The 17,358-nt window shown below is 34.4% G+C and overlaps 1 protein-coding gene across 6 annotated transcripts in view; it reads right to left on the bottom strand.

Moving 5' to 3' along the window:
- The window catches only part of CNKSR2 (connector enhancer of kinase suppressor of Ras 2), a 288,141-nt gene that overhangs the window by 223,507 nt on the left and 47,276 nt on the right, over nt 1–17,358 (bottom strand). For all 6 annotated transcript variants that reach the window (XM_028522246.2, XM_028522249.2, XM_028522244.2 and 3 more), the window contains exon 2: nt 3,679–3,842. In XM_028522246.2, coding sequence (XP_028378047.1) covers nt 3,679–3,842 — 164 coding nt within the window. The remainder of the gene's footprint in view (nt 1–3,678; nt 3,843–17,358) is intronic.

The following is a 17,358-nucleotide window of genomic DNA, read 5'->3' as shown; positions in this document are numbered from 1 at the left end:
ATGAACAAGTTAATTCTTTCTAGAATAACATGATACAAACAATATAGTTGGTACTTAATAAATGTATATTTGAATGTATGAACAAGTTACTAAATAGACCTTTTGTTTTCATCAGCTGTCATACATTTATTCTCCAGCAGGAATAACTTTAACATACAGGAGATGAAAATATTACAAAACTTAAAATAAAGAAAGGAATTTGGTAATTACTCTGTGTCTTCCTTATACTAAGAACAGAATCTTCAGAGTCAGAGGCTGTGTAAGCAAGAGAAAAAATAACAGTTCTCTGGAGAAAGGCAGAGAAATTCATGCAATAACATAACATTAATTTAATATACTATATGTGCTAAGCACTGGACAGGAAGTGTACTGGAGGATGAAAAAATCTAAGCAAAGATTTAATATAATGTGGTATGAAGTGTAAGTTACCTTTCTTCCCATCACCTCTTACTCTGCAGTAGCCAAATCTAAAATTCTCATTTCTCTCTGAACACACTATACCCTTCCACAACTGTCTTTACATGTGATATTTCTTCTGCCTAAATAAATTTTCCCCAACTTTTTTGTTTGGTGAACATCTATTCATCCTGAAAGTCCCAGTGCAAACCCCACCTATACTTTCTGAATCCCTCAGTAGTGTTCATCATTTCCTTATGCACTCCTCTGGGATTGTCTTTAAATCTATATTATCTTTTTTTCTGGTGTTTGAAATTCAAGAATGTTTTATCATTTCTCCAAGTAAATGAAGTGACATTTTACAGCTTCTTTTATTGTTGACACTATTACATATGTGGGGAGTTGGGAGAACTGGATAAAAGAACATAAAGAGATTAGCCAAAGAACATATATGCCTAGTCCTTGGGCACAGACAATGGTGTGGTGAAGGCCATGGGAGGAGGGTGGAGATGAGCAAAGGGTGGTGGAATCTATATTATCTGTTAATGACTACTGTCTCCTTTATTAGACTGAATACATCTTGAGAGCACAGACTATGCCTTTTTCATCTTTGTATTCCCTTTGGTAGCACTGTTTGAACATGACTATGTAAAAGTTGAAAGAATAAATAAATACAGTAAATGTAAAGACAATTACATAGACCAGTAGAGACATTACAGTGTCAAAGAGACAAGACACAGTTCCCCATTCCTAATAGCAGAACTTCTGGTCTAGTCACCTGAGCTTGTTAGTGAGGGATATCACCTCCTGATTTTATAATGGAATATAGAAATAAATCAGAATTCACAGCTCAGTAATTTAATTTATATTCACTGGAAAACATCTGTTGCATAAACTGGAAGATATCTACACTTTGAAATTGCTGATGTATAACCACTAGGAAGCAGTGAAAAGGAAGTTTAATGTTTGATCTCTCTGGGGAATGTGAGCAATTTATTGCTAAATAAACACAAAGGAATGAATTTAGTATTTTGATTTATTTTTTTTCCTGTGTTAACTTCCAGAACAGCTCAACCACATAATGAAGTTTTCCCAGAAAATGATATAACACTATGGTGCTTAAACCACAACTGCAGAAGGATTAAAACTCAGCATGTGAAGGGATTTGCCATAGCTCCATGGCTCAAACATCAAAATGGTCTAGACATATGTCTTTGATGGCATCCTTTTAAGTAAGTGTAGGTTAGCAGAGCTTGTTCATGGGCCAAACTCCAAAGCCTATAGGTCTAGACTCTCTGTAGGTAACATTGCAATCATCGATCTTTCCTTCTTTGAACTGGCAGTCTAGCACTTGAGTGGTTCATCTATGTGGAGCACTGCTTATGAGACATACACCCTGGACTTCAAACTGTGACATACCTATTTTTTAAAAATTTTATTTTAATTGTTGTTCAAGTACAGTTTTCTGTCTTTTGCTCCCACCCCAGTTCACCCCCCCAGACCTCCCCCCTCCTTCCCATTTCCACCCCCCCCCCCAGTTTTTGTCCATGTGTCCTTTATACTTGTTCCTGTAAACCCTTCCCCTTTTCCCCTGAAATTCCCTCCCCTTTCCTCTCTGGTCACTGTCAGCCTGTTCTCTATTTCAGTGTCTTTGGTTATATTTTGCTTGTTTGTTTGTTTTGTTGTTTAGGCTCCTGTTAAAGGTGAGATCATATGGTCACCTGGCTTATTTTGCTTAGCATAATGCTTTCCAGTTCCATCCATGCTGCCGCAAAGGGTAGAACTGTTGAAGAGCTATAGAAGATGTGGCAAACAGGGGACTGCTAGATTAGTTGCTAATTTCCAGGATGCTTCTGTTGCACCTTCATTGACATTCTGACTCAGTTTTGGAGAACAGTATGCAAAAACACCGTGGACCTTTAACTTACCCCAAGTACTGGTTTATTTCGGGCATGATTTCTGTGACTTCATTCATATAAGGGATAGAGTGTACATGTGTGTTATGTATACTCTTATCTCAGGAATTCACTTCTCTTATCTCAGGAACAGGGAAATAAAATGATCCCCAAAACTAGCATGTGAAAAATGTGTCAAGTCTCCTTCATTACCACTTTCATAAAGAAATTTATTTAGCGTCCACTCTTCCTAGGCATTTGTACTACACGCTGGGTGTTCAAAAAAGATAGTCACTTTTCCCACATAGTTTACAGTCTAGTGAAAGGAATAGACATTAAACTGATAAACAGACACATAAATATATAATTACAAGATGACATAAGGGTTAGAAAAGAGATTAACAATAGGGGGTTAATTTTAGGTCAGACAAGGGTGAGGGAGTGATCAGGAAATATCTCTTTGAGGAAATGACAAAGTAAAACTGAAATATCTGCATAAGAGGTGCTATTCAAACAATAGGGCATCAGACTCTACTCTTAGAAACTGCTTTCAGTCAGGTGTTTTTTTTTTCTTGTTTATTCTATTAGCTTTTTGCTAAATTTGATGACATTATTGATGTTCCTTAAGGAAAACAATATTTCCTATTAGTTTTGTGACAACTCTTTTATTGTTGTCTTCACGCTTCTCCGATCACTCTATAAGCATTGTCTGCAGCCTCCTCTTCTTCCTATTCAGCTCGAGTGTCAAGCTTTGTCTTTTTTCTTTATGTTCTGCAGGACCTCCTTGGATGAACTCTTCTCTATGGATTCAATCTCTATATCCTTGAGACTCCAAAATCTATAGCTTCAACAACTTTTCAAGTACAAATTCATTGATTTCTCTTGTCTAATTAAGCATTGCTCTTTCAACATACAAAAGTAATCATACAAGGTGCAATATTCACTGGATGTATACATAAATAACATGTAAATAATTTGATTATTTTAGGAGTGATTTTCCTAAAATAGGATTGTTATTTATGATCCTAAACTGAAAATTTTAGAAGGGAATCGATTTTATGCAATTGGATATCCTAAATGCAGCTATGAAAATTCCTTTGGTGACCTCCAACTTAATTTTTTCAAGTAGCTAAATGTAATGTCACCAGCTAAGCTATAAATCTCTATAATTTGTCATTTAGCACTGTATAATATAGCAAATTCAATGAAGGAGGAAAATATACCAAGTTGGTTGAGAATTAGGGGATTTTTTTCTACTTGTATTTAAATTAGTTTTAAGAAGAGAAGGAAAGAAGGAAACAAAAAGAGAAGAAATAAAAAAATTAAAAGGGAGAAAAAACAAGAAAAAAAAATGAAGTTTCCCTTCTTGTCGGTTTTATGTACTTACCAGTGCACACAGAAGGTCAACTGCTTCCAAGATCAGTTCCTGATGGCCAATGCGGCTGACCCCCAGATCTTCCAGCTCCTGATGTGTAATGCGCAGCAGCTGGTCCCCACTGATCTTCTCCCTCTCAAAGTTCTTAATATACTGCTGCAAACAGTCATCAAGACCTGCAAAAGAAAAATGCGGAAGACCAGAATAAAAACAAGTTGAACCAAACAGATAGAAAAAATAAAATAAGAAAAGCACTGCACACAAGAATAAATTCAAAACAGATCAAAGACTTAAATGTCGCACCCAAAACTTTAACAATTCTAGAAGAAAACATAGGCAGCAAAATCTTGACTATTGCCTGTAGAAATTTTTTATCAGATATCTCTCTCCCAGACAAGGGAAACAAAAGAAAAATAAACAAATGGGACTACATCAAACTAAAAAATTTTTGTACAGCAAAGGAAATCATCAACAGAATAAAAAGACAACCCACATAATGGGAACACCTATCTACCAATACATCTGATAAGGGGTTAATATTCAAAATTTATAAAGTACTTACAAAACTCAACACCGAAAACAAACAACCAATTAAAAAATGGGCAAAGGACCTGAATAGACACTTCTCCAAGTAGGACATACAGATGGCCAATAGACATATGAAAAGATGCTCATTGTCACTAATCATCAGAGAGATGTAAATTAAAACACTATGAGACATCACTCACACCTGTCAGAATGGCTATCATTAAATAAATCAACAAACAAAAAGTGCTGGTGAGGATGTGCAGAAAGGGGAACACTTTTGCCTTGTTGGTGGAAATGCAGACTGGTGCAGCCATTGTGGAAAGCAATATGGAAATACTTCAAAAAATTAGTAATGGATATGCCTTTTGACTCAGCGATCCCACTTCTGGGAATATGTCCTAAGGAACCCAAAACACTAATTTGAAAGAACATAAGCACCCCTATGTTCATTGAAGTGTTATCTACAATTGCCAAGACATGGAAGCAGCCCAAGTGTCCATCAGTAGATGAGTGGATAAAACAACTATGGGACATTTACACAATGAAATTCTACTTGGCCATTAAAAAAAATGAAAATTTTACACTTCGCAACAGTATGAATGGACCTGGAGAACATTATGCTAAGTGAAATAAGCCAGTCAGAGAAAGAGAACTACCATATGATTTCATTCATTTGTGGAATTTAATGAACAAACCGAACTAATAAGCAAAATAGAGACAGACTCATAGGTTGGAAAAGATGACAGCTAGTGTAGGGGAAGAAGTTAGGGGGTGGAGGGGTTGATCAAAAAGGAGAAAGGATTCATACACATTGACAACAGTGTGGTAATTGCTAGGGGGAGAGGAGTATAAGGGGACTAATTGGTAATGGGAAAAATACAATAAATATTAAATTTAAAAAAGTAAACATAGCAAGTAAGTCTTGATCCATACTCTAAATATCACAAATTTACCATGAAGAAAATTGTGTGCTTGTGATTTTATTTATAGTGTGCTATATTTTATTTAATTGAAAACATTAAATAAAATATACACTATTTTATCTAAGACTTGAAGTAGAAAAGGAGGCTTGAAATCATTACTACAACATATCTCTGACTTTTTCAGTAAATTATATTGCTTTCTACCATCTGCAAGGATGAGGAATGAACCAAAAATCATGGATCTAAAAAGAGGTTCTAAAAATAATGAAACATTTACAAAATGGTGACATTTGAGAGATATTCTAAGGATGCACAAATTTTCAGGATATCAGTAATATTACAGAAGAATGGTGAAATAAAATGAATAAATCCACTATCACGTAGAAGATATGGAGTATGCAAATTATTGTATTTAATGTTCAAAATCTTAAAATCCCTCCCTTATTGGTGTGGCTTATTGGGTTGAGCATTATCTGGCAAACTGAAAAGTCACTGGTTGGATTCCAGGTCAGGGAACATGTCTGAGTTGCAGACCAGGTCCCTAACCAGGTTGGGGGCATGCAGGAAGCAAGGGATCAATGTTTCTCTCACACATTGATGTTTCTCTCCCTCTCCTTTCTTTCTGTCTTCCTACTCTCTAAAATAGAAATGAATAAAATCTTTTAAACAAATCTTAAAAACCTACTTAAAATGGGTGTTAGAGGATGTCTATTGATACTCCAGGAAATTTTACTTTATACATCATTCTGTACATAACAAATGTACTCTTATCTAAAAATAGAACACCCTAATATTTACAGAAAAAACATAAAAATGTAAATTCATTCATTAGAGGTCTGTTGCCACTCACTATTTACTATAAAAACAAAGATCAGCATATGTATATTTGTGAGGACTTGTGTCCCTTCTGCAAGATAAGGTTAGGAAATTGAAACAAACATGCATCAATCCAATATCTGTTTGCTTCCTCAAATCCATGAATAATTCAAGGCAAAAGATCTTACATTTAAGCTAGTTTTCAGTCCCCTTTTTTCACTGACACTGCTTTTTTTCTGGATCATCAATGACTAATAACACCGTATTTCCAATCTCATTCTCCCTGAGCAATTTATTTCTCTATTTGTACCACTGTTTTTTTCCAGTCTCAGAACCATCTTGAATGACTCCCCAATTTAATCTCTTATCTTGTCAGTTAGTGAGAAACATAATTTCTTCATTCAAAATAGCTCCTGCTTTGCCCTTTCATTTCTGATCTCCCTGTCACCAGCTTAGTCATGCTGTACAGTCTGCCTGGAAGCCTACGTGGTCCTCCTGACACGAGCCTGCCCAGTCTATCACTGTCACATCTCTAAATATGCTCTTTGATTGAGTCACCTCCTGATTCAAAAACCTCAATGACTCTTCCTGTCAAAATGTTAACACCCAAAGATCTTTAATTTTTTTAACTTTTAAGGCTCTTTTGGGGGGAGGGAGTCTTGGATGTCAGTGTCAAGTAGCATTCAGGTATTAATTACGACATCTACGATAGACAGTAAAAGCATTTTCTATAATAAAAACAATCAGAAGGTATATATAATCATGTTTTTCTTATATACACAGGAGAACATATAATGATAAATAATTCAGCAAAAGGCAATTTGTATTTAAGATCTAGTTGTACTTCCTAAACCATTTAAAAATGATAAAATTCGCCCTGGCTGGTGTAGCTCAGTGGATTGAGCGCGGGCTGCAAACCAAAGCATCGCAGGTTCAATTCCCAGCCAGGGCACATGCCTGGGTTGCAGGCCAAGGCCTCCAGCAACCGCACATTGATGTTTCTCCCTCTCTCTCTTTCTCCCCTCCCTTCCCTCTCTAAAAATAAATAAATAAAATTTTTTTAAAAAAGAAAAAATTCAGTAGTATTTCAACAATAAGTAAATTTTACTGTATTCTAATTATTGGAAAACTGGCTGACCCATGCAAATATATAGGCTACTTAGATACCCAGAATATTTAAAAATCAAATTCCTGAATAATTTGAGAAAAATTAGATTTTGCTGTAGAACCTATGTAGTTAAAATTTTCTTTAACAATTCCCACATAGTTTTGGGATGATATAGCCATATAAATTCTTGATTTAATTCAGACAAGAGCTGGCCATCACTCTGCTTTTTACTATACTCAGCTTTACATTTTGTTCAACCAAAAGAAAAAGGTTTTCTTCAAAACTATCTATGTCACTAGACAAGTCTAAATTCCAATAAAAATAAACAATATCTGCTTTAACAAGTGAGATATAATGTGATAAAGAAAAACAAACTGTGGGGCATCCATGCCATGGAATACTATTCAGCAATAAAAAAGGAACTATTGATATATACAAAAACTTGGATAGATCTCAAGGGTGTTATACTGAGAGAAAATGCCCAATGTGAAAGAAGCTATACTGAATTGATTCATTTATATTACATATGGAAAAAGGCAAAACAATAGCAACAGAAAACAGATCACTAGTTACCAGGGACTGGGAATATAAAGAGGTTGTGACTATAAACCAGCAGGAGGGAGTTTTGGGAGGAATGAAACTGTTTTGTATCTCAATTGTGGTGTTGGTTACATAAATCTATACATATGTTGAAACTCATGAAACTGTTAACATCTAAAAAGTCAATTTTATTCCATTAACTTAAAGAATAAAATTTTAAAACTTACAAATGAATTATAGGTTATATAACATTTGGAAAATACTATTACACTAAAAATTTCCTTCTGACATTATTTTATCATAGTGTTTGACATAAAAGACCCAGGCCAGGGAAAAATGGTTTCCAGAATTCCATTCAGAAGCTCTTTATTAAATACCTACTAAGTTTGGAGCTGTGTGCACTAATGCATTTAACTACTTTTGAAAAGACTTCTTCACCCCGCTGATTGGCAAAGCTCAGAGGCTACAAACAGAGTTCTGTCTGAAAAAGTATTTATGATGTAGAGTGAGCAGATTGGTGCATGCGGTAGGAAACCAATCACTGCCCTGTGGTCTCCGGAAGACTTACTGGAAGGACAAGCCCCACCATACTTATTATCATTGCCATTTCTATTAGCTTCAGATCTAATTTTTCTCTAACAATTTAATGTTGTCTTTAAGACAGAGAAAAATAAAAACCTTGATTAGATGGTAATATGTCAATGGTTCCAGTTTGCAAAACAATCCAGCCTCCCTACAATGTTACTGGTTCTACATTTTAAACCAGAGTAAATTTTATCTGGTTTAAAACTCCACTCTCCGATTAAATGACCAAAAGAAAACAAATGTAAGGAAGAAAACCATATCAGCACTGAAACTAGGAGACAGTGCCAACCACATAGCAGATAACATTCAATGTTAAAAAATAAAAAAGTACTAGAGAACACTGTGTTCCATATCAAACCAAAGCCCGAAACAGTAAAGAAAAAGACAGACAGATTTGTCTACATAAAATTAAGTGTTTCTTATGATGTATCAAATCAGAATATTCACAAAAAGTACTTACAATATATCCAGTGATATGCTATATCAAGGCCAACTAAAGAGGGCAAAGTAACCCACAGACACACTATCAAATTTGTTTAAAACTGCTCAATTTTAAAATACTGATATATGGTAATATGAGGTAGGAACTTTTGAAAAGCAGTGGCACATTGCACAAAACAATATTTTGATGGTTTCATAATTTTGTAATTTTTAAAATTTTGTATGCAGAACATGGTAAATCAGCTGATCAAACAGTTTTTCTCAAAGTGATTTTTCAGGACAGCTCACAAACAATTTTTAAATACTCTTTAAAGATAACATAATCACTAAATATTATATGTAATTATTCCACATGTCCATATTTTAATTTTTAAAACAAAAATGATTTTAATCATGTTTAATAAACAAAGACTGTTTGCTATTATCATGGAGCTTAATCTATTATATACTTAAGAATTCGTATACAATATTTTTCAAAGACCATACTTTCTCACCCAAATTAAAGTTCAGTTGCAGCAACAGTTTTAACTAAAACTTAAACTGTTTTCTCTTTGCAAGTCTTCATAGTCCTTACTATTTTATTAACAGAAAAACAACTTTAATATAAATCATAGTTAGACCGAGCATGAAGAACCAGTTGCAAACCTGGGGATTAGTGATGTCTTTCATTTTACCACTTAATAGATAATCAGGTTTTTTGCTTGTTTGTTTAAGGAAGCTTAAGAACATGTAAGTTTTCATCTTTTATTCTGCCATTCAAGGATCTCCAAATTCAAGCCCTATCCTATCTTTCTACCATTATCAGTCATACACTCATGCATCCTAAACTGTAGCCAACTTGAACAACTCAACTCTTTACTTAATGTGATTACTATTACCCAGAACATCCTTTTCACATATTTAGTTGCTGAAATCCTGTCTTGTCTTGCACATGGAATCAGATGGACCTCTCTTCTCTTAATATCTATGCATTTGTACACCCAATGGTATTTATTACCTGAGCTCTTTCTTTATAATCTTTTCATTAGTGTCTCATTCCCCCAATAAACTTTAGAGTCCTAAAGGATAGTGTCATGAACTCCTCCACACAGCACTGCATACAGCAGGCACCAGACACATATTCAGTCATTCCTTCATTTAATCAATAGTTAATGAGGTGATCACTATGCACTATGCACTGGGAATCAAATGCCTAGCAAAAACTGACATGGCCATTGACTTTATGGAGTTTATACTACTATGTTGAAGACAACTATTAATCATTTAATTGCCAAAATAGATGTATAAATACAAGCTGTGATGATTGTTATGGAGAAAAAATACACTGTGCTATGAAAGACAAAAATGGAGACTTAGCCTCTATTGATTGTGGAAATCAGGAATGGAAGGCTTAATTGAAGAATTGACGATGGTACTATGATCCATAAGCTCAACTGTTAACTAGGCAAAGGGGAGGAGTAGAGAGGGAATAATATACCAAAGAAACAACATATGCAAAGATTCTGTACTACAAAAGAAACAGTGTACATTTGAAAAACTGAAAGAAGTCCGTGTGGCTGAAATGCAGAGATGAGGAAGAGGCTAGAGCAGGATGGGGTTAAAAGATGGGTCAGGAGCGAGATGATGCAGGGTCTTGTAGGCCATGTTCAGAATCCTGGCTGGGAACCTGAGAGAAATGAGAAAGTACTGAGGGACTGGAAACAGGTAGCATGGAGACTATTATACTAAGTGAAATAAACCAGGCAATGAAAAACAAATACCATATGATCTTACCTATAAGTGGAATCTAAGGAACAAAATAAACGAATGAGCAAAACAGAATCAGAAGCACAGAAGCAAGAAACAGACTGCCAGCTGCCAGAGGGGAGGGAGGGTGGGACTGGCTGAAAGAAAGTGAAGGGATTAGACGAAGCATACATATGCATCACCCATGGACATGAACAACAATGTGGGGACTGACTGTGAAGGGGGCTTAGGGAAGGGGGGAAATTGGGACAACTGTAGTATCATAAACAATAAATTTTTAAAATAAAAGTGTTCTGTGAATATCAGTCCAGCCGTAGTACGTAAATTAATTGAAGGCTGCCAAAAAGGAGGCATATTGGGTGGCATGTGAAGTAATTTAAGTATAAAATGCTGATTGCTTGTCCTAGGATAATGGCAGGAAAGGAAGAGAAGAGATGGATTGGAAAGAAGATAAAATGTACAGGACTTAGTGCTGGATTGGGTGTATAAGGTAGAGGAGGCCATGGGAAGGAAGATGATGCATACATTCCTAAATCACAGAAATGGAAAAATGGTGACATTATTCACAGACAACAGAAATACCAAAGAAGTAGGTCCTTTCCTTCTGAACATACTAGGATTACAGTTCCTTTGTTTAGGGAGCCAGGGAGCAATGTTGAGTAGTCAAAATTAAGGTCTTCTCTGGAGACATATATTTGAAAGTAATTGGTATACAGGTAAAAAATTGAAGCCACAAGTGTTGCTGAGTCTGGCTAGGGAATATGAATAAAGAGAGGATTTAGAACTGAACTTTAAAAACTCCAAAATGTAAAGGCTTTGGTAGAAGCAAACCTGCAAAGAAGACTGAGGAAGTGTAGCCAGAGAGAAAATGGAACTAAAACTTGTAAGATTAGGTAATATCATAAGTGTACACAGTAAGTAACTGACTGGCAAAGCAAGAATTAAAACCTAGTCCCAAAAGATTCTGAAGCCCAGTCTGTTTTGACGACATCAGAGTATTTCAAGACTGAAAAACAAAATTCTTAACAATAAATTGGATTTATACGCTTGCAAAAAGAAAGGGGTAAATGGAGCTGATAGAAACATATAGTTATTAAAATGAATAAGAGAGAATATAGGAAAATGGTTAATAAAAATCACACTCTTCCAGACCTATATGAAAAAATACTACTTAAACCTACCAAGGACTGAATTTCATGCTAGGATATGCTGATGAATTGAATACAGTGCAGGGTACCTGGTTGGCATTCTATTTGAAGCCACATTCAAATGAAAGAAAGGAGAAACACTGAAAACAGTTTTTATGTATCACTGAAACCAATATAATACATGCTGTCCTGAGAACTTTTACATTCTTCAGTGCCATACTTCAGTTACCACCTTCTACAAGCAAGCATTTGCTCTTTAACAAAGAGTATATAATTTCGTTTCATTAAGAATCCCAAGCAAATCAAATAAAACAGAAAAGGAAGAACTTTTTTTTTAGCTTATTCTCATTTACTCATCTTAATTTATTTTAGAAAATGCTAAGCTGGCCATAGCATTCCACTATTTTCAATTGAAGAGTTGATACTAATTAACAGTAATCCCTTCTATTTATTTTTTGTGCTCACTGTATGCCAACCACCATTTAAAGTGCTTCACAAATATTTTCTCATTTAATCCTTAGAAGAATCTGAGGAATTACACGTCATTATCTTGATCTTACACATAATAAAATTTGAGATTTAGAGACCATGCCCAGGATCCCACTACTTAATAAATAGTAAGGAAAGGTCTAAATCCAAGTGCCTCTCTGACAGTACATCCCTGCCTTTTAAGCCTCCATTACATTAGAAGGAGTGGAAAAGGGGTGAAAAGATTGTTCACAAACTGATCATCTGGATCATACCAAAAGCCATTCCAAAAACATTTTTCCATTTAAAAATTTTAAAGACATTGAAAATATTAAAAAATAATTTTAAAGACATTGTTTTAAAATACATTTACCACATTTAAATCAGGCTTTATATCAAAAGGGATTTATGGCCCTGGCTGGTGTGAGTCAGTGGATTGAGTGCTGGCCTGCAAACCAAAGGGTCTCCCATTCGATTCCCAGTCAGGGCACATGTCTGGGTTGTGGGACAGATCCCCAGTGGGGGGGTGCATGAGAGGCAACCACTCATTGATGTTTCTTTCCCTCTCTTCCTCTCTCCCTCCCTCTCTCTAAAAAAATAAAATTTAAAAAATATTTTAAAAAGGGATTTAAGTACATTATTTACATATATACAGCCACACAAAACTCAACATGATAGCACAAGTTGAAGGAGAAAAAAATATGATTAAGGGAAAATACAATTAGTCTTAAATGAGGACACAGAAACAATGGGAAAAATACAATAAAAACCCATACCAATGAAGAATGTTAGACTTACTAAAGTGTGGAAGGAGCTGGAACAATGACTTAATGATCTAGAAGCTAATGCAGAAGAAAACAGGATCAGTTAAAAATATTCATACTCGACTTGGGGTAGTGAACACAACACAATATACAGATGATGTGCTATAGAATTGTACACCTAAAACCTATGTAATTTTATTAACCGATGTCACCCCAAAAATTCAATGAAAAAATAAAAACTTAAATTTTTTTTAAAAATTAAAAAAACACAACTAAAAAAAGAAATATACAGAGAAAAGCAAGCCAGTTTTTCAGAGAAACCCAACCATTCCTGGCACAACAGGCAGAAAAAATGATTTCTCCTGGGAAGAAATCCTTATGTGATATAATGAAAACCATCCTCAATAAACCCTTTAAACAAATACAACTTGTCATTGGATTATTTCTTACAACAATGCTGAAATATATTTTTCAAAAAATTATACTGTATATCAAATAATAACTAGTTAACATAAAGTCAGGAAAATATTTATATTTACTGGCTTTAAAGCTGTTACAATTTATCAAAAGATATTATAATTGTATGGAGAAAATAGCTTACAGGGTTTCTCTTTTATAATGGTAAAAAATGAATAGGTAGTTGTATTTGAATCATCTTTGGAAACTGATAGTTTGCCAACAGGTGCCTAAAAATATGTTGGGATTACACACTATATGTTAATTTAATTTAATGACAATTTAAAATGAAAGACTCCTCTGTCATTCTTATCTTGAAATGTATATGTACAGACTTTTGATTTTAAAAAGTACAAGTCATAGGCAACAAGAGAAAAAATAAATTGAACTTCATCAAAATTAAACACTCTTGCTCATCAAAGGACACTATAAATAAAGTGAGAAGGCAACCCACAGAATGGGAGAAAATATTTTCAAATCATAAATATGACAAGGGATTAATATCTAGAATATATAAAGAACTCCTTAACCCAACAATAACAAAAAACCAAATAACTTCATTTTAAAAATGGCAAAAGACTTAAACAGGCATTTCCAAAAGAAGATGTACAGATAGATGGTCGTAAGCACATGAAAAGGTAAACATCACTAACCATTAGGGAAATGCAAGTCAAAACCACAATAAGATGCCCTCTGATGCTCATTAGGATAGTTACTATTCAAAGAAAAAAATCAAAAGAAACTATAAAACATAAAATGAGTGCTGGCAAGGTTGTGCATAAATTGGAATGCTTGTGTAATGTTAGCGGAAATGCAAAATGTTACGTGCAATATGGAAAACAGTATGGTAGTAACTAAAAAAAAAATAAAAACAGAATAGCTATATTACTTAACAATTCCACTTCTGGATATAGATCCAAAAGAATTAAAGTAAGGTTGCAAAAAGATATCTGTACACTCATGTTCATAGCAGCATTGTTCACAATAGCCAAAAGGTGTCCATTGAGAGACAAAGGTACAAACAACATGTGGTATACAATTGAATACTATTCAGCTTTTAGGAGGAAATTCTTACTCAAGCTATAATGTGGATGAACCCTAAGGACATTATGCTATGTGAAATAAACCAGCCACAAAAGGCCATATACTGTATGATTCCACTTATATGAGGTCCCTAGAGTAGTGAAATTCATAAAGATAGAAAGTAGAATAGTAGTTGCCAGGGACTAAGAGATGTGAGAAATGAAGAGTTAGTGGTTAATGGGTACAGAGTTTCACTTTTGTAAGATGAAAATAGTTCTGTGAATGGATGGTTGTGATGCTAACACAATGTGAATATCCTTAACAGCACTGAACTTTACACTTAAAAATGGTGAAGATAGTAAATTTGATGTCATGTGCACTTTATAATTAAACATTTTAATGGTGAAAATGATAAATTTTATGTGATGAACATTTTACTACAGGTAAAAAGTACAAGTCAAGGGGTTAATTTTAAGTAGCCTAACTGTGCTACTTTCAAATATTAATAATTAGATTTAAGCATTTGGGGAGGTATATGAAAACCACAACTGTAAGTTACAATTTTATATCTGATTGCTTTATGTCCATGTGAAATCAAATTTGTCTATTAGAAACACAATTTTCCTTTCATTGACTACAAAGAAACCACAAAAGGCAATGATTTGCTAAATTCAGTAACTCTTACATGGAATTCATCATTATAATATCTAATCCAAGTTAATTAATTTATCATGAAAATGTAATTTGCCTAATCACAATGGGACTTAATATAGCTGCCATCCCTTTTGATATTTTCATTTAACATCTAAACAATAGTATTGGGTATAAGACATGCCAAAATTGTTCCAGCAATGTGCAAATGTTATTAAAAATTGTACATTAGACACACCAAGAGGGGAAAAATTGTATTCAAGTGACATGCAAATAAATTTTGAAGGAATAGTAGCGTAAGAATAATCATTCATCTTTGTCTGCATGGAGGGAGCTATTCCCTTCTCCAGGGAGGACATGCCTATGAGCAGGAGGGAGCTGTCTCCCATGGTGGGTGGGGGGGACAACCCTTGAGTCATATCACTGAAAAGGGCAAAACTTGTTGACCCAACTTTACTTCTGGAGATACATCCAATCTTGGCTTATCTCAGTCCCAGGCTTCCCTTAACACTCTTGATTTCTTCAGATTTAAACCTGGTTCTTAAATTGATAACTACCTGGTCCTTATTCTTCTACCACAGCCCAGACCAACTAGCTTGCTGAGCTAAGGAATCCTTCTCTCTCTGTCCCGAATATTAGGATCCCCATCCTGCTGCTTTTCCAATTCCTGACACCAACTTCCACTTATTCATTCAACAAACATTTATCAAAGGTCTATTTATGAGCTAGGCATTGTTTGAAGGAGTATGAACAAAATGCTGAGCAGGAATAGACGTGGTTCCTGCCTTCAAGGAGCTTGTTGGGAAAAAAACACATTAAGTTGAGAATCCCACAGGCAACTCTATTAAACCCACTATTAAACCTAATCTCAATACATCTCCAATAATCCTTCCCTAATACAAAACAAACTTCATTCAGCATTTTGTATTCACTGTGCGGAGCCTCCTCCATTGCTAAACATATACACAACACACACATATCTCTACTGAAAATGAATATTAGCATTATTAACTATTCAGTGATTTTACAGGGTCAAGCAAAAAAAGCCAAACAAACCTGTGGTGTTTTTAAATTTTTATGACTCCTAAAACAATTTCTTAAACATTAGGCCCAATTTAGTTTTCAGTTACAATGTACTTTCCATGTAATGTTTATATCACTCAGTTTTACTGAATATCAAAATTAAACTTTTGGCCAAAACAAAGTTAAAATATATTCATAAGGATTTATTTTCAAGATAAAAAGGATCCTACATTTATCCCAAAGTCATTTCTGGATTGTCTAAGAAAAACTTCAGTGATGGTATATTGAATTTTATATTTGTTTTCTTTCATGTATCAGGATCAATCCATAATATCATACAATTATATTAAAATTCAAATATTTTTATTAGCCTATGATGTAAGTTTTACTTGACCTAGGAATATAGGCTTTTTGTAGGAGATAATTTTTTCTCTCTAAAATTAATTAGGCCTCTTCAAAATAATTATTTTTTAAAAAATATATATTTTTTATTTTATGACAAAAATAATTCTCTTTTTAGGCAGTTTATAGGAAGAGTGCACCCTTGTGTTCATTGCAGTGTTAATTATAATAACCAAAATATGGAAATGAAATAATTCTAATATAACTCCAAACAATGTCAGTTTTCCATTGCTTCTCTGAACTTCATGTGCTACAAAACATCTGGGTATCTGATTAAACTGGAGATTCTAACTCAGTTGGTCTGGTGTGGGGCCTGAGATTTTGTATTTCTAATAAGCTCCCAAGTAAAAAATGGGCATTACTAGAGCAATGCTTGTCAGTGGCAAAAAGAGACTTGATTTTTTCCAACAAGCTATGAGGTCATTATCAAATAGGACAATAATGATGATTAGTTATACAAATAAATAAACACAAGTAGGCCTGTGTTGCTAAATATCTAGTCATGTCCTTTTATGGGCTTAGCAGTTCCAATTAGGAAATATATCTATAATAATACTCAAGGATCAAAAATAGTCATTATAAATTTCTAAACCTCAAAGGATCAAATTTCTCATAGTATAAGCTAGACAAATTATTTTAACTAAAAGCTATGCCAAACTAATTGTAATTATGCTTATTTGAATAAATCCCTAATTGCATGTTTTAAGTATAGGAATTTAGAAAAATTCTTAATTTTCTAAAATGTGAAGTTATGGAGAAATTCACCAGCCTAAATAAACAATATTAGTTACATTCTTTGCAATACTGTTATCATCTTGGCAGAGAAGACTCACAGCAAGGCAGTAGCTGGGGGATGGGGATTTCCCCCATTCAAGTGGGGATAAACTGGGAGGAACAACTGGGAAGTGAATCAAACTGTGCAACCCGGAGTTCCAGTGGGGGGTAAATAAAGCCTAAAACCTCTGGCTGCAAAATCCAATGGGGGTTGTGGCAGCAGGAAGTCTCCCAGCCTCATAGGAGAGTCTGTTGGAGAGACCCACAGGGTCCTAGAACATATACAAGCTCACCCA

This window comes from Phyllostomus discolor, chromosome X, assembly GCF_004126475.2.
Source record: "Phyllostomus discolor isolate MPI-MPIP mPhyDis1 chromosome X, mPhyDis1.pri.v3, whole genome shotgun sequence".
Classification (NCBI taxonomy): domain Eukaryota; kingdom Metazoa; phylum Chordata; class Mammalia; order Chiroptera; family Phyllostomidae; genus Phyllostomus; species Phyllostomus discolor.
This window is presented reverse-complemented; position numbering and strand designations above follow the sequence as displayed.